At 45.5% G+C, this 27542-nt stretch overlaps 1 protein-coding gene across 1 annotated transcript in view; it reads left to right on the top strand.

Annotated features, from left to right (window-relative positions):
* Positions 1 to 570: 570 nt before the first annotated feature.
* BICDL1 (BICD family like cargo adaptor 1) overlaps positions 571 to 27542 on the top strand; it is a 49255-nt gene continuing 22283 nt past the window's right edge. Inside the window, exons 1-2 of the mRNA XM_056504603.1 lie at positions 571 to 906; positions 5516 to 5731. Of these exons, the coding sequence (XP_056360578.1) occupies positions 586 to 906; positions 5516 to 5731 (537 nt within the window). The 5' untranslated portion in view covers positions 571 to 585. The remainder of the gene's footprint in view (positions 907 to 5515; positions 5732 to 27542) is intronic.

Genomic DNA, 27542 nt, shown 5'->3' on the forward strand with positions numbered 1-27542 from the left:
CAACAAAACCAAAACTGAAACCCCAACCAGTCCTGCCCCTAATAGAGGGAATAATGCTGGGAGCTAAACTGACTACAATTCCCAACGTTCACTGAGGGTACCTTCAGGACAAATGTTACCCGAGAACATCCCAAACAATCTGAAATTGAAAGCAAGCCCCGGTGGCTCTTGGAAGCTGTAGTCAGCTCTTCGGGTGAACTACCGAGCACAAAGATCCCGAGAGCTGCTCTGGCAACCAAAAGAGCCCCGCTAGAGCTCTGGGGGAGCGGGCGGCGAGCGGGGAGAACGCGCTGCGCCCCTCGGGGGTGCCAAGTTCCCTTGTCGGGCTTCCCCGATGTTTTGGGGGGATTTTTGGCCTGGGCCTGCGGCAGAAGGGGCGAGAGCTTCCCGCGGCAGCAGGAGCAGCAGGACCCGGTTTGCCCCGCGCCGGCCGGGCGCGGTGCCGGTGGCCGCGGCGGTGGCGGTGCGCTGCCGGGGCCCGGCGCCGGGGGGCGGGGGCCGGGGGCGGCGGCGCTCCCCGCCCAGCCGCCGCAGCCGCGGGCCGGGCGCGGGGGGCGCAGCGGAGCGGCGGCGGCGCGCAGGGCCATGTCGGCGCCGTGCCTGCGCCTGCCCGCCGCCGGGTCAGCACCGGCGGAGGCGGACAGCGCCGGCGGCATGGAGCCGCCCGGGGCCGCCGCCCTGGAGCTGGCCCTGGAGGAGGAGCTGGCGCTGCTGGCCGCCGCCGGGGAGCCGCCGGAGCCGCCGCCCGCCGCCGCCGCCCGCGACCCCGAGCTGCTCTCGCTGATCCGGCAGAAGGAGAAGGACCTGGTGCTGGCGGCGCGGCTGGGCAAGGCGCTGCTGGAACGCAACCAGGACATGAGCCGGCAGTACGAGAGGATGCACAAGGAGCTCACCGACAAGCTGGAGGTGAGGCCCCGCCGCGCTCCGCCCGGCCCCGGTTCCGGCCCCGGCCCCGGCCCGCGGGCTCTCCCCGCGCAGCGCGGCCCCTTCTCCGGCGAGCGCCGGGGGCGGGCGGCGGGCGCGGGCCCTGCCGAGCAGCCCACGGGACTCGCTGTGGCCGTGACGGGAAAGAATGGGTCTGAGCAATGCCTGCGAGGCCTGGGGGAGGCAAAGCTGCCGTTCTCTCCCGCTCCCCCCGGCCGAGAGCCGGCGTCTGGGGCCGGGACCGGGCTGTAGCACCGCGCTCCGGAGGATCCTGGGCGGGCTTTTCTGCCTCAGGACCACCTGGGAGAGATGTGCGCGGCTCATCTTGTCACAGAAATACCTCTGAAGTTAAATTTGCGCAGCAGGTACTGAGCTACAGAGCATATGTGACCCTTCTGCTTAAGCTGTTGCAGCTCAGGCATTAGGCATGGCAGGAGATTAGCTCTAATGATACATCGCTGTTAGCTGTTTGCTCTGAAAAATGCCTACAGGTATGTGGAGAGAGCTGCTTGCCAGGAACTCGGGGGATTGAGCTATTTATTGATTTTTTAAAGATAGAATAGAGCTATTACAAAGAAAAAGACCTGTGCAGGCAGCTTTTTTTGCAACAACTCTTGCACAGTTGTGAGAGAGCCACTATTATTCAGTCTTCCTCACAGGTACTCTTGAGATTGTATTTCTTCCAATAAGTAATGCTGCTTAGAAGGTTGAGAAGAGCCTCTCTCACCTTTCTGAAGAGAGTTTGAACAGTGCTGGATTAACATTCACATATCAAGTCACAGCCCTAGATCAGTCCTTTCTGCACAGTCCTGCATATTCCTGTGTTCCTTACTCACAGACTTAACATTTCTCAAGTTCAAGAGGATTTGTGAAATTACTGTATGCCCTTTGTTCTCCTGACAAAAATTCCTCTCTGTTATTAAACTTGTCATTTTACCCCAGCTGATCCCTTCCTCTTTGCATGGGAATCTCTCTGCCTTTGCTATTCTAATAGAATAGTGAAGGTGACATTTGCTCAAATTATTGCTTAGTAGCTTTGTTTATCAGATTAGAATTTCCCAGAGTATTAAAATTTGCCAGACTGAATGTTTCCAGGTTGATCTTTAAGCAAGAACAGACGTATGTGGTGTTGTGCTGACATGGTTTTCCTTAGGAGTTGGAGTAGAATCTTTCCTACCATTAAAGGAAAAATGCACAAGTTTAGGTACCCACCAAGATGCCTCTCAGGGAGTTCAGGAGCCTCAAATACCACTCACTGTTTGCAAAATGTAGAGGTGAAAAGGAGAGGGGAGAAACCATGACGTTATAGTACTTTAAATAACATCCCACAAATGTTTACCTCCGCTCTCGCAGGCCCATTCAGAGGGTAAATGAAGAGATTGTAAACACAACCAACTGTTTGCATATTTTCATCCCATTACTATCACCCTAACTTCACAGTGAAAGAATTGATTGCTATTTTCCAGGCTACCCATTTGAGAGGAGTTAGTGTTATCTACTTCAGGGTCATTTTTTTCCCACTGGGTTTGGCAAATTTAACCCAGTGCTGCTTCACACAAAAAACCCCCAAATTTCAATATTAATATTCTGAAACACAAGCTTGATAATCCCAGTCTCTGCAGATTAAATCTTGGCCTCCTCCTGTTGCCACTGAAGTGAATAAAATTTCACAATAAGCTTTTCGATTTCAGAGGAGCACAGAGGAAGGACGCACGGCTGTTCCCTCCTTCCCTGTGCTGAGAACTTTCTGATGGTGACAAGAAGCAAAGTCTCAGATGAGATCCTTGATGACAACCTGATATAATGATATTTAAGTAGCACTTAGAAGGAAATATTTTCTCCCAGTCCACAGTTCAGAATTGGTTACAAGGGCTCAGTGAAGCCTCTCCATTTCACAACAGCCAAGCTACTGGTCTGTTTGTTGGGTGCTTTGCTTCAAGATTAAATATATTCTAGTTTTGTGGGTTCATTGCTGAGGTACAGCATTCCTGACATGCACCTACTCTGGCAAACCTTTCATTTCACAGCCTGAATTTAAATTCATTTCTAATCATGAAACTGAAGTTCTGTAATAAATTCTGATATGTGATCCTAGGCAGTTTTATCCCCTGTAAGGGATTAAAACAGTTAATACTGCTGTTCCTCTGACACAGAGGAGCCTGCTGTGTCCAAGCGTTTCACAGAATGAACCCTCTTTATCAGCTGGGAAACTCCCCCTTTCATCTCTTCAGAAGAGGACCAGCCCAGCTCAGTTAAGTTGAAGATAAGCTGTTTCCAGAAAACACCTTCTAGAAAGCAATTCTGTGTAAAAATCAATGAACAGCTGGTGAATGGAGAGACACTCAGGAAACAAGAAATTCCCCTACTGAGGACAGCAGTTTGCCCTCTCAGCACTACGTGCAGAAATCTCCTCTCCAGACCTGCAGCCCTGCAGGTGCTGGGGTGAGGGCAGGCCAGGAGGGCTGGCTGCTGGCAGAAGCAGGAGGTACCAGTCAACTCATCTGGGTTCTCCTCCTCTCTGCAACAGCCTCTCCGTGCCCCACTGCTCTGTTCTGGTTTATCTGTCCCAACAGAATAAACTTGATATTCTTCAAATCCTTCTAATACCAGCTTTTGTGATGGCCTTTTATTGGAGCTGCATGTAATGGAGATTTTCTTTTGTAGTGAAGGACTAAAATGCTTTTTAAATGATTGGCAAGGCTTATCAGTGGCTTCTAAATCACATTTAGGTGTCTGGGGCACTTCAGCTGCAGTGCTGCTTCTCAGCAGGCTGAAGTTCCACTTTCCATTTAGAGAAGGCCCTGGATCTTTCTAAACGTTGCCTAGCAGTGAAAGAGGCAGAGCTATAAAAGACAGAATTTTCAGTGTCATTCTGAAAGTGAAATTGTGGCTGCTCCAGCCACACTTGGACTACAAACAAGATTTCTTTGCAATGGTTGTCATGGGCCAGGTGCTGGGATCTCATGCCTACCTATTGCATTAAAATACTTATATTACTGCTAAGCTCTCTTTTGCAAGGATGCTCACTCTTTTAGTGTCTAAAACATGGGGAAATCCTCTACTATGGGCCACTGTTTTTAATCAGCTTTCCCTCATATTTAAGGGTTATTCATGAATGTCTGGAATTTTCAGAAAGATTTGGAAGGGCACAATCAACTGCTACACTGAGCTGGAAGGAGCATAGAAAAGGATCTGGGGATCAGTTGAAGAAAGAGAAAACATGGCATCTGCATGGCAGAGCAAAAAAAAGGTGGGGAATGAGCAATACACAGGCCAGAGGGCTGGAGAGGTACTGGAGGGTTGTGACATTCAGACCTGCTCAGGAAGGTGACAGGGACCCTGCCAGGGAGGCTGTGTGTCATCAGCAATAGGCACCCAGGGGAAGCAGCCCCCTCACAGCCTGTGTTTCTAACAAGCAATAAAAAGCCACTTCACATAAATGCAGTGCAATTTTCTTTTCCACCTAGCAGGTTTATTTTTCCCTCCTATCAGAAGTGCCATGGGAATTGTTCACCAGGGAACAATTCACCTGGGAGAAATAAGCAAGTGCTACCAGTGTTTGGCCCAGTGGGTTTCTGTTCTTTTCTAAGACACATTCCTTAAAGACTGGAGAATCTGATAGAGAGTAGCAGGAGATTATTCTGGGGATCAGAGGACAACCAGCAAGGAGAGGACTCCTATTTTTCAGGTTTCCCTGCTAATCCTGGGATGTGCCCATGTCCCCAATCTGTGACTGTTCTGAAAGTAAATGTGTCTTCAGTCACCAGGGGAAATTCAAGCTCAGAGTTTTGGAGCAGGAATTCTTTCAAATGGGCACAACATAAATCTGCTTTGACCTGATTTGCAGCTCTGTTTCAATCAAGCCCTCATTTAACTGAGGGCTTTAAAACATGCAAAAGTTTCACCGGGTTTGTGCTGTCCCTCATTTCCAGCCAATCCAAAGCGAAGCAGAGTCTCCAGAAAGAGACCTGAACCCAGAACATGCATGTACATAATGTCTATAGCAACCAGTTCATTGCATCCATTGCCATTCCAGAGTGGACTGCATCAAACAATGGAGTTACTGTGCACTATCAAACTCTCAGACAACTAATTAGGTCAGGAATAGAAGGAACAAATGGATAGATGATTCAACTGTTGTTCATGAGACCCAAATGACAACAAGGATGCCTCATCTACATTCCTCACCAGCAGTTTGTGTATTTTGAGTATAAAGGTAATTTTAAAAGAATTATGCCACTGACCACTGAAATACTGCTTTGGAGTTAAGCTGGCCTCTGCTAAATCAATGGCTCTGTCTGACCTATATATTCTGCCTATTGACACGCAGCCTACTTTACTCCTTTGGCAGTTATTTCAGTAAAAATCCAATGTGCTGAACTCCAATGGCCAAGGACAAGCCAATTGCTGGAAATGGAAAATGGCTTTAGTGCCAGTGACCTGCTCTGGTGTGGAATTGCCGTCTCCGTGGCAGTCACGCTCTAGCACCGTCCTCTTTCCTGCACAAGGTTTTAGCCCTCGCATAGATGAGAAGAAGGAGACATTCACCTTTCTTCCCTCCCTTCCTAACCTCTTGTCCCCCATCATTTAGCACCTGGAACAAGAGAAGCACGAACTGCGGCGGCGATTTGAGAACAAGGAGGGTGAGTGGGAAGGCAGAGTGTCCGAGCTGGAGAGCGACGTGAAGCAGCTGCAGGACGAGCTGGAGAAGCAGCAGGTGCACCTGCGCGAAGCCGACCGCGAGAAGACGCGCGCTGTGCAGGAACTCTCCGAGCAGAACCAAAGACTCCTGGACCAGCTCAGCAGGGTGAGTCACTGGGTGGCACAGCTGGGCATGGGACAGGGTCACAGCTCTGCTGTCATCCCCTTCTGGGGCAAAGGAGTGGGAAAGATCCCACTTCCAGGGGAACAAATGGTTCTGCCTCTGGTCATGTTACACAGGTGCCCCCATAAGACATGCTGCCTTTAAACTGATTTAACACCTGTAAGGAGTGATGCATTTCTTTGGCAAAACAGTTGTGTTTCTGGGTTGAGTGGTCGTTTGCTGCATAGTTGTCTCTCTCAACTGTTTTTGTATCTAGAACTGATTTAGAAAATCTGTTTCTAATTTACTAATAGGCTGAACAAATGTAGCATGCAAGAAGAAGGCTAATCTGCAACAGTGGGCTGAAAGGCTTTTTGCAGGCCTCCCTTTTTTCAGATACATTAGCTGTAATGTTGTAGAATTGAACATACCATGTCATTCTCAGATGGTGTGTCACTACAGATAACTTTGCTATGGTTAGATGTGTGAGAACCTACTGAAATTCCTTGGAATGCCATGTTTCATCAAAGAGCTTAACTTGCCTCTGAATGAAAGAGGATTTATAGCAAGGCTGCTACAAATCAGCCTAATTGACTGAATACTTGCAGCATGAGTTTCTTTCTGACAGCAAAAGACTTAAGAGTTTCTGCCTCCTTCCCCCACAAGTTAACCTGTCTTCTGGAATTAAGAGCCTTGATTTTTTTTCCTCCCCACTGGACAGTTAGTACAAACCATATTTTTAATGCTTGAGAACACTGTTACTCCAGCAGATGAAAGCATTTGCTTGTTATCAGTTGCTTATTCCCAAAATAGCATAGAACAAAAACACACACACAGATTCAGGCTGAAGAGGCCCATCTCATGTTGTAAGAACATCTCTCAGACTAGATTCTGTCAGAGCTGAGTCTCTGGGGCTGACACAGGGATTTTGCCTGTAGGAGGGTGGACACCTCAACCACAACACTAGGATCAGAGGACTCTGTAGAGGGCCAAATGTACAGGTCTTCACTCAATCTGTGTATGCAGTTGTCCTGTGCCTCTAGAGGTGAGAAAAGCTAATCTTGGGTATGACACTGTACTGACACTTGAGGAAAACTTTCCTCATTCCACTGTAGATTTTCTTGTCAAGGATTAAAAAAGTCACTTTTCCCAATTTGGTTAGCTGGCTTTAAAAATAAAAAAAACCCAAAAAACTCCACACAAAGAAACAAAAAACAAAACAAAAAACAAAAATATCTCATCTTCCTTAGCTCAGAAACGTTCCTAAGTTTATCCATGTTTTTAAAGCAATATGTCCCAAGTGAGCTACAGATCTTTAACCTTTTATGTGGACAGAGCATATTCCACATACACCATGGAGAGTTTCCACCCAAGACTGCACAAGCCCTGTGTTGTGTTGTGTCAGGTTTCTTATCCAGGGCTAAAAACGTGGCTCCCATCAGGTCTGGTGACTCAATAATTTTCTGTCTATGTATGATTTCTGTCACTGGCTGGGGAATGTAAGATTTGTTATGGTCCCAGCACAAGCATAAACTGGAAGAACAGACTAGAAGGTAAGAGAGGCAAACCAGACAGCTTGTTTTGGGCTATTAAACCACATGGGATTATTACTCACATGATAGTTGTGCTACAGGAACCTCTCACAGCCAGATGCTCAGAGGGCTACTCCACAAAGCCTTGTCAGAGGAGCCACCAAGTTAAATCTATCAGCATGTGCTGTCCAGGCATGGGTTTTGTTCCCTTAACTCCCTATTAGTGCCAGAAATGACATTTAAAAATGCTGAGTATCAGTGCTGCCCTTCCCATTCCTGCCCAGCCCTGCTCCCAGCTTGGAGGACAGTTTTGCTCCAATGCAGATAAGCTCTGATAGAGACAGAGCTGATGTTTGCTGAGGCATGATTCAGTGCTCACTGAGTTTGTCACCTGGCCAAAACTTGCCAGTAACTCAAATACAGCAGTGGGTATAGCAAGGGTGTAAACAGTCTTCCCACAGTAAGGAAGACCTGGACAAATTGAAAGAGAGTGAGGAACAATCTGTTGTCATTCTCAGGGCTCCAGCTGAGGCTTTTTAAAATCCCAGCATTATATTAACACTTGATTCCTGGCTGTTTAATATTCCATATTTACTGCTCCATAGTGTGTTTGCAGTCTCATGTGTCTGGGCTTTTATTCTGAAGAGGTTACACATGTAATCCCTGAGGCAGTGGCACTGCCTAAACCGTACACCCATGTAGTTCTGGCTCCTGTTACCACTTAGGCTTCCAATTAATAAAAAGGACAAATAAGAGCTGCATAGATGTGCTTGTCCACAGCCATACTGCCATAGTCTGGAGTCTGGCCTGGGATCATGAAGAGGCCTGGGAGAGGAAAAGTCCTACAAAGAGGTGCTGCTACAACTTATGTAACCTTTAAGGTGTTGCTGGTATCCTCCTTGTGTTCCTGGTTCTGCATTTGTGTCACCATGTGCTGTTTGGGAGCAGAGGGTTATGAGAAGTCTGGGATAAGGTGGTGAAAGCCTTGTTCAGAGCCTCAAGTCTGCCCCATCCAACACTCTATATTCTTCATTCACAGGACATAGACAGGCTTCTGTCTGGTAGAGTCATTCTACACTAGTAGGTACTGGCTCCTTAAATTTGAATTTCTACAGTTTTTAGCAATTAACACCTCGTGGCCCCATTTAGCAACACTCAATCATCTCTCTCCTGGAGAAGGTATCCCTTGGCACTAGGCTCTGTGTGTTGAATGACAGTCAGCCTCAGGAGCTGCCAGCCCACATGGTGTTTCTTCTGGATTCCCTGGGCTTCAGACTCTTTTATCTCAAAGCAGGGGAGCAGCCACCATCTCCTTCCACCATTGCCCCTCCTCCTTCCTGCTGCTGCCATACTTTCACCAACTAATTAGTCTTTAGGACATTTTCTTTAACCCTGCCTTCCCCAGAGATGAAAAGCCAACACATACTCACTTTGTCAAAACCTGGCACAAATGGCTACCAACCAAGCACACACACACACACAAGGACAGCAAGGGGATCTGGAAAACTCTGACTTGCAATTAATGCCTGGGACTGAAAAAATCCATTGTCAGTTCTAGCAAAGTCTGATAAGGAAAACTCAAGGATATGAATTTTAAGTCTGTTCCAGTATCTAAAAATTAGCCTCTTGCCTCTTTCACCAAGAGGCTAAAATAAGGTCCTTAAAATGGTTTGAGGTCTTCCAATAGGGTGGTGATATAGGAGAACTTTAAATATCTAATAATAGTAAGTAGGCTATAAGGAACTTTGCCTCCTCTTGAAATACAGCCTTTGGTTCCCTGCTTTTAGCAGAACAAAGATACTGCCTGAGGTTAGAACAGCATTAAACCATGGGGAAAATTTGGTTGGCTGGACTGGGAGCACATACTGAAAGACGTGACTGAAATGCCAAAGAGCAAGTTTAAGACCTCCCCAGTATTTTTTAATTCGCTACATGATGATTAAAATCCCTTCTGCACATTGCTTTGATTTCCCTTCCCCTGCCTCAGCACAGCAAAGGGTGCAGGAGCTCTCAGCAGTGTGTCCACAGCAAGCTAAATGCCAGGTTTACCAAGGAGAACTGTAGAGCTCCTCATGAGCAGTGTGCCAGGGTACAAACCACTCACCAGAGCTGCTCAGAGCTAAAGTATAGGAGGCAAAGAACAGTTCTGCTGAGAAAGTCGAGGCTTGGGAATTATTACATGTTCTGTTTCCAGCTTCTTCAGTCTCTCCCATCTGTTTCAGTTCCCCACTAGGATAAAAAAAGAAAAAGAAAAAAGAAAAAACCACAAAAAACACAATCCTGTGCTTTCTGTCCTTTTATGGGGGAGTGTGTATAGGGAAAGGTCTCCTCTTGCATGTGCCCACAGCAGGTAACGCAGCAAGAGTCCTGTTCCCACCTTTGGGCTTCTAGGAGTTACTAATGCAAATAATAATAACAAGTAGTCATCTTCCTATAATGAGGCAGCATATTACTACTTTGTCAGGAAGTGAATGAAAAAAGACTTCCACGCTGTTTCTGAGTGCCTTCACCAGATGGCTTTCCCACACATTTCCTGCTCCCCAGCTCTGGCTCCTGGAGCTGTTTGCTTCGTGTAGCTTGGTCGAGGCTCATCCTTCCCAGTTCAGCTGGGCTTCTTTTATGGTACATGGAGCACAGGGGAGCGATTTCACAATGTCAGGCTCAGGTAGTTTTTGCAATGCAAATCTGTTTCCCGGGGCAGTGGAAGAGTGTCATCTTGCACTGCTGAAACAGCTCCTTGTGTTTAGAGAGGAGTGCTGGGCTGCTGTGGCATCCCTCAGAGGGGCCCTCAATCACCAACTCTTTAGATTCACTCAGCATCTAGAGCCAGCATGCTGCTACAAAGAATGAGGTGTTTCAGTCAATCCCTCTGCTACAGCAAGAACAGGAACAGCCAGCCCACAATTCTCCAAAGGAGGTATTATTTACCAACCACAAAACCCTCCTTTCAGTAATACTTCAGTTGGAGTTTCTCTCTTCATGCTCTAACATGCAGCATGTTAGAGAACTGGCAGGAACTGCCTGATTTTGCTTTGAAAGAAACAGGTTTTTATTTAAGAGCAAGTTCTTAAATAAAAGAATTGTATTTTCCATTACAAATTTCTTGTATTTTAAATATATCCTTTTATGGTCAAGAACACCCAAGAGAGGCAGGTCTGTTGTCATTTATTTGAAGAGATTTTTCTGAATGGTTGCTTGCTGGGTCTGTCAGCATAGGAACAATATTTAGATAATTCACTGAAAAAGAAAGTTATTGGAAGAAGTGTGCTGGGCAAGATGCACGCTTTTGTTATGCTAGAGATTTGTAGCAATTACACTACAAATTATGTCTTTAATTCCTTATTTTATTTATACAGGTGCTTAATGAAAGCCTCCTTATGTTTCTTGTTTATTAAGTTGTCTCCAATAGCACAGCAGGGTCTGTTGGGAGCTCCATCCTTAGCACAAAGGCAGGTCAGGCTGAATTTAAGTCCTGCTTCAGGGGGTTTATTTTTAACCAGACAAAGATCCTGAGTGAACCTGGGTTAAAGAAGGGTTGCTTTGACTATCCCTACATTTCAAGGTGCAGATCAGCCACTCCACTGAATTCTTTTTCATAAAAACTCTCCAGTTTTTGTTCTTCAAAGTGTTTACTGGACCTTTTCAGTGAGTAACTTATTATAAGGAGCTCTGTGCTGAACTCCTCAAGCACAGAGTCCTGCATAGCAAATCTTCACCTGCATCACCACTGAGCAGTCTAAATTCAATGGAAGGGGAGATTGCAGGAGAAAAGGCAGCACTGCTTCCTTTTGAAGGGGCTGAAGTAGCTGCTTGTCATGGCAGCTTTGGTGGGGCTGCGCATTCCTTGGGGGAAGGCAGGCAGCCCTTGAGCACTTTTTATGCCTGGCATAAGGCTCACTCGTGTCACACATGCTGAGGTGAGAGGAAACAGACACCAGCACCAGACAGAGCCAAACACTGATTCCAGCAAACCTCCCAGTAACCATTCCCCAGCTCCCCACCCCTCTGGAGCATCAGCAGATCCTCACGCCACATAGCCAGATCCCTGAGCACCCAGGGAATACTAATGAGAAAGGCTCCTAGTCTCCAGTTGCTTCTCCTCTAGCAGAGAGCACTTGTTAATAATTCAGCTTCATGCCACATCAGGCCTGGAGTGCTGAGGCTTTCCATGCTAAAGCTGTAAATATAGGACGTGACTGCAGCTGCGTGTTCTCGCCTGCAGAGTCCTTCAATCAAATGATTCAGTGCCCTAGAAGGTAATGGAGAAACACCTTGAGGTCACTGCTGAGTGGCACTTACCCACCATCCCTCTGGGAGAACAATGAGAAAGGCTCAACCCTCTGCTGAGAGTCAGTCCAAGCCTGCAGGACCCATTAACCCCATTTTAGGACACACAGAGCTTTGGGACCCAAGAGGAACAAGGTCATCCAGACATCAAGGAATAAATACAGGAAGTGACAAAGAAGTAATTTCAGCAAACATGAGGGGGAGTACCCCTACAGAATTTGCCCAAGGATTTTGCACACACTCATTTCATGAAAGATTGTTACCCTTGAGTCCTTTGGTTTTAAGTGCTGATGAGCACTTAGGGAATGGGCTGTAGTGATAGGACAAGGGGGAATGGGGACAGATTAAAAGAAGGGAAATTTAGGTTAGGCATTAGAAAGAAATTCTCTCCTGTGAGGGTGCTGAGACACTGGAGCAGGGAGGTTGCCCAGGGAGGTCGTGGCTGTCCCAACCCTGGCAGTGTTCAAAACTGGGTTGGATGGGGCTTGGAACAGCCTGGTCTAATGGGAGAGTTCTCAGCCTGTGGCAGGGGGAGTTGGGACTGGATGATCTATAATGTCCATTCCAATCCCTTCTATGAAAGCTGTGCATGGAATAAAACAGGGGCTGATGAATAGCAAAGCCCTCCCTAGGAAAAGGATTAAACTACTATTAAGGTTAGGGAAAAAAAATGTTACTGTAAAGGCAGTGGAACTACACAAATCGCTGGGCAAAAGGATGGCATCCCTGGGTCCCAGGGGCTGGGTGGGACCCTCATCCTCCTCGGGGGCATGGAGCATCCCCTCCATCCCCGGGGACCCCTCGCTGGTTGCTGGATGACAGTACGGCGTGTCCCAGCTGGTGATGTTGCTGTGGCAACCGGCTGTGATTTCTGTGCTGGTAACGCCACGACAGCCAGGGACACGCAGGGAGACGCACTTGTGACGTGCGAGGCGGGCGGGCGGTGGCCGCGGCCCGTCTGCCACCGCCGTGGGCTCGGCTGGCTGCCAGGACGTGTTCCCGTGTCACCTCTGCAGCCCCCGCGGGCCCCTCCCCACCCTTCCTCCTCTGCTCACGGCAATCGCCCCCCCAAATCCTGCTGGAGCTGCACCAGCCCAAGGCAGCCTGTTGTCTGTACCATCCACAATGACTCCCGAGCCTGCTGGGGGACAGGTCAACATTTTATATCCTGCGTGAAAAGAGCTCCTTGTGAGCACATCAGTGAGCCCACGCAGGGTGACCCTGCCAGGGTTTAGCACAGAGCAGCTCCCGGGAGTCCAGCTGGAGACACGGCACCAGAGAAATTATTGTCTGCCCGAACCACGGAGCCTCCAGGCTGTGCACGGCTCATCTTCCACCCTCAGAGGCTCGTGGTGCCTGGATGGAGCAGCACAGGCTGCCCCTGGAGACATCACAGCCACACCTCGTGTCCCAGCACCACCCCCTTTCACCAGGCAGCACACCTGCAGGAGTGAGATGTCCATGTCTCATGGACACATATGCAAAGGTGTAAAGCCCCTGGTAGTCAGTTCTTCCCTGCTCATAGCCCAGCCTTTTCCTCCAGCAAGCAGTCCTAAAAGAGATTTTGAAAGTTCATGCAAATTTCTGTCTTGAGACAGCAGCATCACTAATCTGTTAATGTATCAAGCCAGAATGCAACATAAAACTGAAGCTGAATTTGTCCTGGAGTAAGAAGATAAAATTCTGAATGTGTTCTTTCCTCCCCTCTTGGCCTGCACTAAAAATTTCAAGTGGCTATTCTGTTTACATCCATGTTGTTTATTGGAATTGTTTTATTATGCAGTAGCTCAGAGGTAGGAACACATGGGCAGAAGAATTTTTTTCAAAATCTTTCTGCTTATTCACACTAGCTGTAAACACTTCCTCCAGGAGATTCTAGAAAGTAGGACACAGAAGGTGTTTGTATCCAGCCACTGCATTACTAGCTAGAACCAAACAAAATTGAAAGCTTTGCAAATAGGTACAGTAAAAAAAACACAATTAGAAGCATTTGATCTTTAAAGGCCCATTCTGGGTTATAAAGTTTGGACACTTTATAATGAAAGTCTTCAAATTCCTTCTTTTTTTCAAGCAGGCTTGCTTGTTCTCAATGCAATTTAGTAGACAATAGCTCAAGAGGGGAGTCTCTTCTACATGAGAGGGTTTTCCCAGCTGTATTGGGTGTTCTGATTACCCACAACATCAGAGGCCTCTTGCAAACAGCCTAGAGCTTAACCAACATTTTATTTAGAATGGCATTTAGCAGAACCCAGTTTATTTTGAGCAGAGATACAGGAACAGCAAGACACTCTTGTTGATTTCTGGTGGCCACAGTGCAATACAGAGCTGGCTTGTGCTTGTCAGCAAGACCACAGGGATGGGAAATGCCACCTCAGATAGGGACACAACAGTATCCAGAGGCAAGGGTACAGCAGGAAACAACTGACAGATGAGGACGTGAACTCAAGGGACCTGCATGTCCAAGCAACTGGAGCAAAAGGCTGCTCATAAGCAGCCCAAGAGAGCATTTAATTTGGAGGAGGTACAGGCTGGCCTCACAATCTCAATAGTTATTCTTCTGCAGAGGCTCAGTTCTTTAGACTCTCCTGACTGTTCTTCCCTGGAAGGTTCTAATGTTGACTAATGGAAAGAACATTTTTAAAAGAAAGGACTGCTTGGATAGTTTAAGCTGCATTATGACTCTACCAGGATTAGCACAGTAATGCAGATGTGTCATACATATAGAGCTTTCACAGAGCAGTTGCAAGATCTGCAGATGTTTGGGTAACTAAAGCATCCAGCTCATTGGATTTAAATGGCATCCTTCAGTTGCACTTCAGTGCACCAAGATAACGAAATTTAACCTTGTGATTGCTTTGTTCTCTAAATCCTTTAAAGTCTGTTCCAGAATCCACTTCCAGACTTGGCACAGCTTTGTAGTGACAGGAGTGCTCTTAGAAAGCTGTACTGTTTGGCAGCTATTTAGCCTGAGCTGTTCCTGGTTACTTGTTGAACAGAGCACCATTGTACTTGGCTATCCACAAGCTCAGATCCAGGAAAATGGTAGTCTTCTACAATTCAGCAGCTTTTTCACTCATACCAGGACCATTAGACAGGTACAAACCTTAAGTCTTGCTGGAGGGAAGGGTCTATATTTGTAGAAGGGATCCATAGTTCCGAATGCTTTTGTCGGTAAAGTGTTTCAGGACAAAAATACCCACAAATTTCAAGAGAGGAGCACGTTTTGGGAAAGTACCTAAAGAGTTCTCCCTTGTTTCTTTACTTGGTTAGCAAGGATTGGCATAGGTTTTATTGGAACACCAGCAAACTCAGGCACTGACAGACTAGGCAGTAATTATCAATGTTAACCAATAAGCAAGACCAAAGTGAATGAAAAATTTCCTCTCCACTCAGGCAGAGTACACAAGAGTTTGAGCTTTTCTCTTGATCTTATAGAATGGAGATGAGCTGGGGTGGGGCTTTTTGCTTGTTTTTAAGGTTTGGAGTAGGAATTTAGTGCTCTGTCCCACAGTGACAGCATGACAGAGTAAAGCTAATGCTCAGACATTACTCCTTGACCCAGTATAAGATTTATTTTCCATATCCCTTATATAAACAACAATACATATAAATTGCAGGATAAAAATTTTACTGCTACTAAAAAAAAAAACCAAACCAAAACAAAAACCAGCTGTAAGTTTGGCTAAGTAGAGGAGATGGCCCAGAGACTCTACAAGGTCTCCATCAGAGGAAACTTTTGGGAAGTGACCAAGTGCACACCAGTCAGGGAGAACTGGACAATTTTTGCACTGATATGAGAAGAACTAGGCAAAGTTAAGTCTGAAAGAAACCTTCTGAGGTTCCCCTTTTATGCAGGCAAGAGTTTGGCTAACATCAGGTCATGTCTTCCTGCTATTTATGAGTACTAAAGAATGAGGCAGAGAAGCCTGAGGGAATACTCACAAGGAATGAGTGATTTCAAAGGCTTTGGAACTGACTTGCATTTTAATTCTACATGGACATAAAGTAATGAAAGGGTGAAAAAAATAAACCAGGGCATTATTCAAAATGCTTGAGTAGACTCATATTTTGTGGGAGTCATGTTTCAACAGATTTATGTTTAGAAGCCAAATTACCATGTTTGTTCAAAAGAGATCATGTGTAGAATGTAACAGTGTGATATTTGTCTAAATAACATCTATTGATGAGCTATGAAGTTGCACAGGGATTTGCCAACTGAAATTATTCCTGTAGGTTTGCCTCTATTCCAGAGAGATTTATTTCCCTAGGCTTTACTAGATGTTGTACTTCACTTTGTGCTCAAATCCTCCCTAAATGTTGTGCTGCTCAGCCTTTATTTCCCTCTCCACCTTAGCACAAGGGACCAGACTGTTAGTGAAGTCTAACTCATAAATATTTAAAGCTTTAAGGGGTCCAGGCAAATGCTTATGAAATTGATGATTTCATTAATGCCACCTACTCCTGGGTTCTTCCTGTGCCTGAGGCACTGCAGCCATGGGCACAGGCCCTCACCCTGCAGAGCTGCAGACAAGGAGGGGTTTCCTAGGCTTGGGCTGCTTTATCAGCAGAAGCTGCAATAAACCAGTTCAGGCATTATCCAATCCAGCAGCTCAGTTAATCTCTGCTTACCCAGATTAACTCTGGCATCACGAGACACAGCCCATCAGCTGCAGGCTGGCTCTCAGCATCTCCCACCTTTCAAAGGAGTTATTTGCATCAGGCATTCAAAACTTGGGAAATTCCTTCTGTCTTCCCATCCTGCTTAATCCTCCATCAAGAGACAGTATCAGAGATTAAGAAGGTCAAACTGAGGGAGAGGGAAGGAGATAGGCAGCTTTCTCCCTCATTGCATGTCACTGCCTCACCTCAGCACAGGAAGGGAAGATTTGCTCAGTGTTGTACAGCTCCAGATCACTCAACTTTAGTGCTCCTGGTCCCAGACATGGGCCTCCTCCAACAATCTCTGACCCTTTTCATGGCCAGGGAACACCATGCCAAGAAAATACCTTGCAATGTGAAACCAACAGTTCAGAAGCCTTTCCAAGCATGAACTTGTTCAAATGAAGATATTAAGTCTCTGGCTTCTTTTAATCTCCCCAAGCAAAGCTAAAGGTCAGAGAAAGTTGCATAGTTGACCAAAATGGCTGTCTAAACCCACATACCAAGTAGGCTGTGCTGCTAACCCTGCCCACAGCTCAGTGAATGTGGCAAAAGGATCAAGAGCCAGGGTTCTGTGGTGCAGCTGGGCTCACCCTGCAGGGTGGAGGAATGAGCTGGCTGGCTGCAAAGCCATTGACAAAGCACACACACCTCCATGCCAGTGAGTACCTGTACGCCAGCACCTCCACTCTTCCCTCCCCTCACACCCCTTGGCATCCCAGACCTTTGCATGAGGCACCTGTGAGTACTTTCAAGCATGTGGAGTGGATGGTTTTCATTAAGCCTCTGTCATACTGAAATGGCTTCTTTACACTCTTTGTCCTTGGGTATGCTCTGCTGATGCCACAGAATGCAGATGGCTGGACAGGAAACTCACAGCACTGGAACAGCCTTGCCTGTCCCTCCTGGTGATGCCTTGGAGTGACTACCTAGCTGGACAGAGGCTGGACAAGATTAAGAGAATAAGAGTAGGTATTTATTAAAGGCCTTCAATAGCTACACCTTGGGCAGTCAGAAGCCTCCCAGAGGCTACACCCAAGATGGATGAAGGTCATGAGTTTTTCAGGCAATTATAAGTTTGGTCCATTTGCATATCAGAGGCTAATCCTCCAATTACAGCTTCAGGTAATGAAGTCATATTGCCCCAGTTTGCTTCCCCTCAATTCAGTTTTGTTTATACTTTTCAGGGCCTGAGGCTATAGGGTGTCCCTGAGTTTTAGGCCTCAAGGAATTGTTTTGCCTGACCAGAATTTGAAGACAGTAGTTGACACTTTATATGGAGTTTAGAGTTGTGCACTAATGCAGTACAGGATTTGAAAAATAAAAAGGCTAAAATCTTAAGGCATCACCCAAGCACTGGATGAGGCTACCACAGGATAAAAGGAAAAACCAAAGCCAAGCTACTTCTGCTTTAATTTCACAGGGACATTTTTTGCATGTGTATCAGTCCTCCATATTCATCACAGAAGAGGTAGTACTTCAAAGGCACTCAAATAATCACTTCTTGGTGCATTCCACCAGCATCGTTAGGCAAATGTCCATAAATACCCTTCTCACATATCTTGTTTCACTCAGATTATCCTTGTCTCCTTGGCAACTGTCAGATGATGTATAATGCTAGCAGGGATTAGCCCCAATGAGCCTTATAACCCTCGTGTAAATTCTGACTCTGGGAAGGGACCTAGCCAAAACACTCCTTTCCTGGTTATGTTTAATTGTTGCCATAAACAATATTAAATCCTAGACCCTTTCAGCAAACCTGAGTAAGGGTGAAAATCAATAGAGAGCTTTTTAACTGGTAAGTATTTATCTTGTCCTCCAAATAAATAAGTTTGAGACATGGATATACTTGGTGTTTCACAGCTTGACACCTAAAGCTGTATTTTGAATCAGTACTTGAGAGAAAGCTTGTGCTGAAAACTTGGCTCTAATATCTTTATCTCTTTGTCCCTTGTTGTCAATGGGATCACACTGGGAAATTCCAAATCCCTGAAAGAGCTTAACAAAATTATGCTACACTTTAACCTATTAATTTCTGAAAACTATCTGGGATTCAGGTCATCACCTGGTGTGCACACACTGTCTGACATGGGTTGTACTGAGGCTTTCTGTCTCTGAGCAAGCAGCTCTGGGTGCCCCACTGCTCAGGCAGACATGAACAAAGCATCAAGTCAAGGAGCTTCAACATGTGCTCTACTTGCATGAAGCTTGTCTCTGCTCCACAAATGTGGGTCTGCTGAGGGACACGTTCATTGTCTCATGTGGCATCCTGGGCACCCAAAGCCAGCTTTTGTGTATTTTTTTTGCCAGCTTTTTATGTTGTGTGGCACTGACATAAGACCTGTCTCTACATAGGAGATGCAGAGAGTGCCAGTGCATGGAGCTGAGCAGCCCTGCATTAAATACAAGTGTTAAGAGCTGAAGATCCAAATGCTAAAAGCCTACCTGTGCAGCAGTAGGGACATGGTTAAACCCCTTGTTCCTTCTTCAATCCACTCAGTTCTTCATAACTTTCCAAACTGAGGATATCTGCTCTAATTCAACAGAACAACAACAACAAAAAAATCTTTAAGCAGAGCCAAGGAAAGAGGCTGAAATCAGCACCAGCCTCAAGAACAAAACCAAATCCAGACATACTACAGCAGAAATAATAGTATTTCTGTAATTAAGCAAACAGATCTCTGGCACAGCATTGTGTCTAAAAATGAATTCAACAATGTGCCATGGCTGATATCTTTTGGACTAATCAACTAGAGAGAGCTGAGAGGGGAGGGGAAACATTCCAGGAGGTAGGTCACCAAATAGCCAAGCCAAGGGGTGATGGGGAAACCAGTGTAGGTGGTGGCACAGTGTAGGGCGGTGGCAGGCAGAAGAAAACCCAAGTCCTGGCACAAGCTGGTTAACAGTGATGCAACCTGATTTTTGTGCATGCTTGTGTGGACCTGTTTGCTCCCCAGCCATCTGCCAGCTCCAGCACACACCTCACTGCATCCGAGACTTACAAGGAGGGGGAAAAGGGATCAGTGGCTTAAGGCAGGTGATTTTTAGCACAGATAGGATAAAAGCCCTCCTAACTCACTCACATGTCTGTGTACTGGCAGAAGCTCTAAGCAGCACCATTTTAGACACTCCAGCACACAGCAGGTGCTCAGGAGATTTAGTGCAGCTACCACTGACTTGTGCACACAGAGAAATTCAGCTACAGCAGCAGGAGTAATAGAAACTGCTGAGAGCTGAATACCACAGTCTCTTCTGTCACTGGTTACATTACTCTTGATTTCAGGCAGCAAGAGGAAGAGAAAGTTAATCATTTATGTGCAGCAAGTCTAGGGAAGATCCCAGTTTAAAAACCTACAGAAGCAGCAGAAGAAATGGAGTAGATCAGCCCATGACCAAGTGCAGGAGAATCCACACACACTCAGACAAGGCAGCCCTCTCTGCTGAAGATAAATGAACATACCTGGAAAGCAATGAATGTTGCCACACGTTAAATATGAGCATGCTCAAACAGGTTTGAAAATGAAGCACATTCCCAACAGTAACTTGTCAGGGAGTCTTTGAAGCTGAAGAACAGCCACACCACTTTTTGTTGTTTTTCTTGCTGCACTCTACAGCTGGTCTCCTGTTCCCTTCTTTGGCCCTAGGCAGGGCTAAAAAGGCACATGCACAGGGTACATGCCATTGGTACTGACTCCTGGTTAAAAACACCAGAGTCAAAAGAGACAGTATTTTCCCTAAAGGGCAGCTGTAGGTCTTTACAAACTCTGCCCCTCCAAGACAAATCACTTCACTTTGGTGAAAGAAGGAAGCATGCTTCTTACCAGCCAAAGCCTCAGCTGTGAGACCTTTGCAGAGAAAAGAGATCTTTTCTTGGCATCAAACACAGGACAGGCTGCTAATTCTGTCGGTGCAGAGTTTCCCAGTCTAAGACCTTGAGCAGTGCTTACAGGTGCTGGTTTGCAGGCAGCCCCACACCTGGGCTGTGGGTCACTCCCAGACCTGCTGGCTCCTGCTCCAGCTCAGCCCAGGCCTGCTGAGAGCTGGCTGTGTCTGCATGGAGTCAGCTGTCAGAAAGAACATCCTCTGTGCCAAAAAACCACAGCTTGAGTGACTCTTATCCCTCTAAGCAGCATCTTAGACAGTGGGGGAAAGGACTTTCAGTTGAATGACACCTGACCTGGATCTGCAAAACCTTGGCTACAGGTACAAGTCTGAGTCTAACACGTTTGTGCCAAACTGGCTGCCCACAGCCGAGCACAGCTTTTGTAACACTTTCAGTGGACTCTCCCAGGCAGTTACTCTAACAGAGCTGCTGGGATGTAGCTACAGCAGGTTTTTCTTCCTCTGATAACACTGCATTAATTCATGAAGGATTTGTGACTGAGGTATCTTCCCCTCTACAGGACCATCCATACTGTCCCTTGATATTCAGATACACTAAAGCCTGAAACTCATACAGAGAGGGTCTCTTTCCAGTCCCTGATAAGGATCCTCCTACTTGTGTATGATTTGGCAGTATAGGATATTTCACAGGCCATCCCATGGCATGTGCTGCACCCACTTAGTTTTTCAACTACGTTTCCTCTCCACATCTACTTGCTTTATTTTTTTATTTCCAAGCACATCTTTTTGTAGGACTTAAACTACCAAAATACCAGCAAGTTTGCTAAAAGCTGTTATTTGAATAAAATTCATGCAAGAGCTTTTTAAAAGCAAGACTGTAGGAAGAAAAGCTGCAAGGAAAGAGCTTTATTTCCAGACCCTCCCCTCATCCAGACACTGGCCACAGCTACAGCCATGCAGTCTCTCCAGAGGAGCACCTCACCTGCCAGGCTGGCACATGCATAAGATCCGGCCACTTGCAGAAGTACTCAGAAACTTCCCAAAAGCTGGGTTACAGGTGTTGTTTGGAAAATTTATCTTCAGCTTTGAATACATCTGCTGTGAATTTAGGCTCTGGCTCACACTAGAAATTAGTATTGCATATTTGCCCCTATGTACAGTTGGGGAGGTGCAGACTGCTCTCAAGGCCAAGCCCTGCCCTGAGGATCTGGGAATTAAAGACCCAATCCCCTCAGTGCTCACATGTGTGCACTGCACAGAAGGTAAACATGCTGTGTTCCAGCATCTGCTGCACCTGCGTCCACAGGCTCAGCCTGGGAGGAACAAGAGCAAAGCTGGGCTAAAAGGAGACAGAATTCCTGTACTTATTACCCATGTTAATGCACTAAGTATAGATTTGGCTTCAGCAGATCAAAGTGCTCAGATGTTATTACTAACACATTGTAATTATCTTTTGTCAGCAATCACCAAGAGCAAGGTCTGCCTCGTGCTCAAAGTCTGCTCCAAAGACCTTATGCTCTAAACAGATCTTTTCATGCTGCCAAGAGGGAGAAAAATTCAGATATAGCTGAAGGCTGCCAAAGTACAGGAAGAAGCACTGCTAAGTTAAATGGTATCTCTCTAGAAGCTCTTTGACTGCAGGTATTCAGCACAGTTCCTTTGTTTTTAGAAGGACAGATCAAATACTAACTGACCAAGAAATATTTTCAAGTAAAATGTTACCTAACAGCTCCAGAACAATCTTTTAAGAACACAGATTTGTACCTTTTTAAGTGTTGGAATGTGACATGCTGCCATACGAGTTTCTTGGTTTGGGTTTTTTCCAAAACTTTGTGATGGACTTGCTCATTTTTATGGCATTCACTTTCCATTTATGACCCTGTTGCACCTATCTGTGGTTAAAACATTTAGTGAAGAGGAAAGTTTAATGGAATAGTTTGAAGCTGTAGCTTTCATCCTGGCCAATATTCACTGTAGGGTTTGGCTTTCCTTATTTTTCCTCAGAAAGCAGCCACAAGTTCTACTGTATTGGCTATGAGAAATCAGCCTTCTGCACAAAACACTTTCACATTTTGCTTTAGTCAAGCCAAGTTCCAAAAACCACTTCTTAGCTGTTCTTCCTCTCACTTTTGAAATAAATTTATGAAGCTTTAAAGGAAATGAGCAAACACACATGAGCACTGTATTTAAGAAACAGCCTGATAGAAATTATTTGGAATCAAACTTTGCAGGGATTTAAAAGCTAATAAAACATCTCCAGGTCAATCTACCATAAAATTTAAATATACCTTTGATAAAATGTTTTCTCTCTTCCTGTCTGAAGGCTTCCTGGGAGAGTTTAATATATTTTAAACCAACTCCTTGAATTTTGTCCCATTTTTTTTGGCACTCACGCATTTCACATATGTGGGAATGGACAACATTATTTTCATGCATTCAGACACATTTGCAGGTTTGAACATCAAGTCTACACATACTGGGAAACTTTTGGCTTGTATTTACTACTAATAAATCCTAAAACAGTATATTGTGAGCTTAGGAGGGTATAGACATGAAGATTTCAAGAGTGGACAGAGCAGCTGGTCTGCCTTCACATATTAGATATCCCCAACAGAAATCAGTTAATTTGCCTTGAAATAAAGGGGAGAGAGTGCTTAAAGCCAGAGCAAGAGACTGCAAGAAGCTTAATTATTGTCTCTTTCTTCCAGGCACAACCATTTGAGTTTGAATACCTCCAGGTTTAAGATCTTAAGACTAAAATGATTTATTAAAAAAATAAATTCAAGAATGGAGATTGGCTATCCTGACTTCAGGCTATCATGGAAAGACAGCAAAGCCTCTCAGAGCAGGAGGGAATGTTACTTTTCTTTGTCTCCACCACTGTAACCTTTTTCTTAATTTTTCAAAAGGTTTTAATGACTGGGTTAAGTATTCGTGTTTCCAGTTCAGTTATTTCCAAACTAGTCAGGCATTTTGTGTTTCATTATCCTCTCATCTGACACACACTTTTGGCTCACTAGAAAGTTACTGGAAGAAATACTTTTCAGCCCTTAGCTCATGTAGCAAAGACAGACTGAGCTCCAGCAGATCTGGATTAAAAACCCACATCAAAGGTAATGGCCAAAGTGGTCTATCAAGATAAAATATGCTTTTTTTCAGGCATATTATCAGTGGAAATTAAACATTAGAAATGCATTAGAAGTTATCTAGGAGAGCAGACCACAGAGCTTACTGATACAAAATATGAACTGTTCAGCTTCTAAACTGTACCATTTCCTCTGCTGGTCCAGTACAAAACTTCATTCCCCTTGTGCTCTTGCACAGGCACAAGGGGAATGACAAACTTTTTAACCTGAAGGTCCCAGCCCCCTTGCAATAAGGGCCAGGCTGTGCTGCAGTGACTTAATGTGGTGGTTCCTCTCAGCTGCACCAGGCTTGATTATTGCAGCCTTTCTACTTCCATGTGCAAATAGGTAACAAATGCTTCACTCCAGGTGATGTGCAGCATCCCCACAGAGCTAGACAAGCCTGCTGGTGTTACCTGTTATTACCCTAATTCTCTCACCATCCAGGAGCCAAACAGTTACCAGCAAGCCCAGCCCTCTGTGCAGAGCCCCACAGACACAGTGCAGAGCTGTCTCATCTCCCACACTTCTTCTGCAAAGCAGCACTTGCACACTGAGAGCAAGAGCCACTTTGTGCACTATTTAGCATGGTGTGTCCTCCAGGCACACTTTGTCCTCTGAATTATCTCCAGTGCTAATTTATTGCAGCATTCAAAGCATCGTGCCTCCTGCAGTCCCTCCCACAGGAAGCTGGCTGACTCATTTTTCCACACTCTATTTTCCTCCCCACAAGAGCCAAATGTTTAGGTCAAGAATAAACCCCCCCCAAAAAAGGGAGGCTCATGTTTAAGCACCTCCTAGAACAGCCCACAGCCACTTGTGAAGCTCTTTCTTTCATTCAAACAATGGACCTAGAGGTGTTAGACCCAGGTAGAGTTACCCCCACATAGCACCTACTGCCCTTGCTTCTGTTCGAAACAGCAGTTCCTAATCCTGTAAATTGATTTAGCCCCAGCTAATGGTTTTTGGCCTCAGTCAGACAGTTATCTGAACATTTACTAAAAGACAAGATGAAAGCCATCTTTTTGCATTCATCCCCCTAAGCTCTTTCCCAAAGATTTCAGATGCTTGCCTTGCACGGTGGTTTTGATATATCACCTAACCTTACAGAAAGGGAAAGAAACAACAACTGCATTGCCAGGAAAACCCCATCTACTTTTTCACACTTTGCTTAGTGATGCAGCAAAAGTCCACTGTCTTAGTTAAAAGGACTTTTCAAGGACACTTAAAAAAAAGCAACAGTAGCTTTTCTCCATCTCTACCCACACTTACAGTCCTCCAATCACTAGAAATATAGGAAGCAACCAGAGTCAGGCAATGCAAACACTTTACCTTCCAAAACCAGGAAATCCAGCTTCAGCCTGAGAAGAGCCAAGACTTGTAGATATTTCCACCAAGGAATTAAATATCTCTATTCTTAACTCCACCTCAAGAAACAGATGCCAGACCACCCCACCCCAAAATACAAAGCCCCAGGTGCTCCCTACTCTCTCTTTCAGCCAGCTGGGCCACTGCCTCTCAGGTGTGAGGCATCAGAGTTGATTTGCATTAACCCATTGTATAACTGGGCTTTGTTGAGAGGAAACACATTCTTGGGGATTTTTTATGGTAAAACTCAGGTAAATAGGAGTAGGGTCAAAGGACACACTGTGTGTTTCTCACTGTCATCAAGCAATAAGAGCTCGTATTCTTGTATTTCCAAAGTGGCAAAACTGTGGAAGTAGTGCAGAGCTTAGCATAAACTGCCACTGCTGCCCTTTGTCTCACAGAATCCTCTCAGAATAGGTTTAATGCTGCAGCCATGAGGCTTTTCCCATCACTAATACATCCCCAGCCTGATGCTTACAAAAAAGCCATAATAGTGCCTTTCCTCCCTTACTCAGCCTCATTGCTTTGGCAATCCTTGGATCAAGATCTCTGATTTCCTTTTTTCTTGGCAGATCCATTTTGGCAAAAATAACATTATTTTGTTCACTGTTTTGTCCCCCTGCCCTGTTGTCAGTGTAGGGCCCCCACCCAATGGCACTGGCCTTAAACCCCCACAGCTGGGCAGTGGCAGAGTGAATGATGAGTGAGGAGGAGGAGGATTCAGCCCCACTCCATCATTTGGTAGGGATGGGGCAGTGCTGGCTCTTACCAGCACTTCCCAGCGCCAGTGTCCTGTGCTGCACTGGGGAGAAGCAGGAACAGGTCTCTGGAAAAAGCCCAGCCAAATCCCCTCCTACTTCTCCTTCAACCCCGAGGCTGTTTCACACACATTTACCTCAGCTGTCGCTGGCAGAAGGTACTTTATCCTTTCCTGAGTGCATTTTTCCAGAGGTGGTGAGTGACAGGCTCAACCCAGCCCTGCCCTGCAGAGGGGCTGGGGTGGAACTCACCATGTCCATCCTGGGGCAGCCCCAAGGGTCTCTCAGCACCCCAGTGCAGTGCCTGGGCACCTGCAGCAAATAAATTCCACCCCTTGCCCCAGAAAAATGCTAATTTCATAATGGTCATTACAATATTCACTTACCACACACCATTCACAGTTCCACTGATGACATCAGCCCAAAAAAAAACCTCCTCACACTATCACAGCCTCAGCAGGGTGGGCAATATCCGCCCTCAGCAGAGCTCCATCCTCTCCCTCACCACAAAAATCCCCATTGCTACTCTACTCCCAGGCAATGGCCAGTGTGAACTTTGCCTTTTACTTTACTGGTCACTGTTTTAACTTCAAATTCCCCTAATAGTGTGTAATCTCACTGTCTTTGTCTCAACTCACGAGCTTTAAAATCTTATTTTCTCCCCCATTGTTGAGAAGGGGGGAGGGGGGTGGGAGCAGCTGGGTGGGCATCTGGCCATCTCACCAGGGTGCCACTGCTCTTCTCCACAGAGAATTCCCCAGAGAATCCCTCTGGGCACATAAATCAGCAACTACAAACTGAAGATCTCAACAGGTGGTGAATGCAAGCACTTCTATTATATAAGAACTTTCCTGGATAAGCTAATGTTTCAAATAAAAACTTGAAGTCAAGCTGCATTAAAAGCTTTGCTAAAAGTCTCTCAAAGGTTCCCAAACTGAGCAACCTCCAGGTATGCAAAATATTGATGGTGGCTTATGATGCCAGTGTGCCAAGGGCTGGGAAACAGCCAATTTATTGTCATGGATCAAGTATCCCAGAAAACCAGGCTTCCAGTGGCAAGACAGCAATCCCAATCCTCTGGGACTTCCCTCAGAAACCAGATTAACAAATTTTTTGTAAATTTTTTATCTAATTTGTTGTTGTTGTTGTTATTTCCTCCTCTGGTTGTATTTCAGTAGCCAAATATATTTTCCTTCCAGAGAAGAGCTGGGAATCCAGGAACCTGCAGCCAGGGGAGGCAGCAATTAGTGGTTTGAAGTGTTAATGGGACCACAGTGGGAACGGGAAGTCCCTTGAACTCAGCTATTAGCAAATTAATAAAAGGGGTAACACGCTCTCCTGAGTGTTACAAATTTAGCATTAATTAGGACTTCTCATAGCTATTTTAGGCAAGAAAATCTTCAATATCCTTTGTTAAATCTTAATAATCTTGTTTGTAGAAGTAAATCATATGGAATCATTGGTTTCTTCACCCAGCTACAGTCTATTAAATTTTTTCTATTTTCCTTTTCTTTCTGACACCACTTATAGCTAGACATTTTGTATACAGTTAGCTTTATTTATCAAACCTTACCCCAGAGGAAGGTTTTCTTTGAATAAGACTGTATCTACTGGCATTAATTTGTCACAGTCCATTCCTAACTTCTGAAAGATCCCCCATTCGTAGGAACATCAGTGGTCCAATTTATTTGTCTTTGTTTTATGTATTTATTGCTCATATATTCCAGAAGTTAAACATCACAGAGATCTCTTTCTGCCAAAGATCTACACAGTTTTGTGTATTTTAGCACTTGGGAATTAATCACGAGAGAAACTTAATCAAGTTTGCAGTGATGAAAAGCCCTTAATTAGAGCAGAAGCCAAAATGTCCTCCTGCTCTTCCTTTCTCCCTGCACTGCCCAAATCTCATTGAAACCTTGCCTGAAGACCAGAAAACAAATCTCACAGTTGATTGAATATATCTAATTGTGAATTGATGTCTATGCTTTTGCAGATATGTTTCAAATCTTGCCTGGCGGCTGTGTTGGCCAATTTGCCCATACCGAGGAAATTAATTCATTTTTAACTACAGAGCAAAGCTGTGATGTTGAGCAATATATGTCTGCCTTTCTGCAAAGAATATTACTTGTCTCTAGCAAAATCAGTGCATTGCTAAATGATTGACAGAACCACAAAAGATTTAGCTTTTAATGTTTAGGAAACACTGATGGAGAAGAGAAAGTCCTACAGGCTGGCTGAGGCA

This window comes from Oenanthe melanoleuca, chromosome 15 (genome assembly GCF_029582105.1).
Source record: "Oenanthe melanoleuca isolate GR-GAL-2019-014 chromosome 15, OMel1.0, whole genome shotgun sequence".
NCBI classification, from domain to species: Eukaryota; Metazoa; Chordata; class Aves; order Passeriformes; family Muscicapidae; genus Oenanthe; species Oenanthe melanoleuca.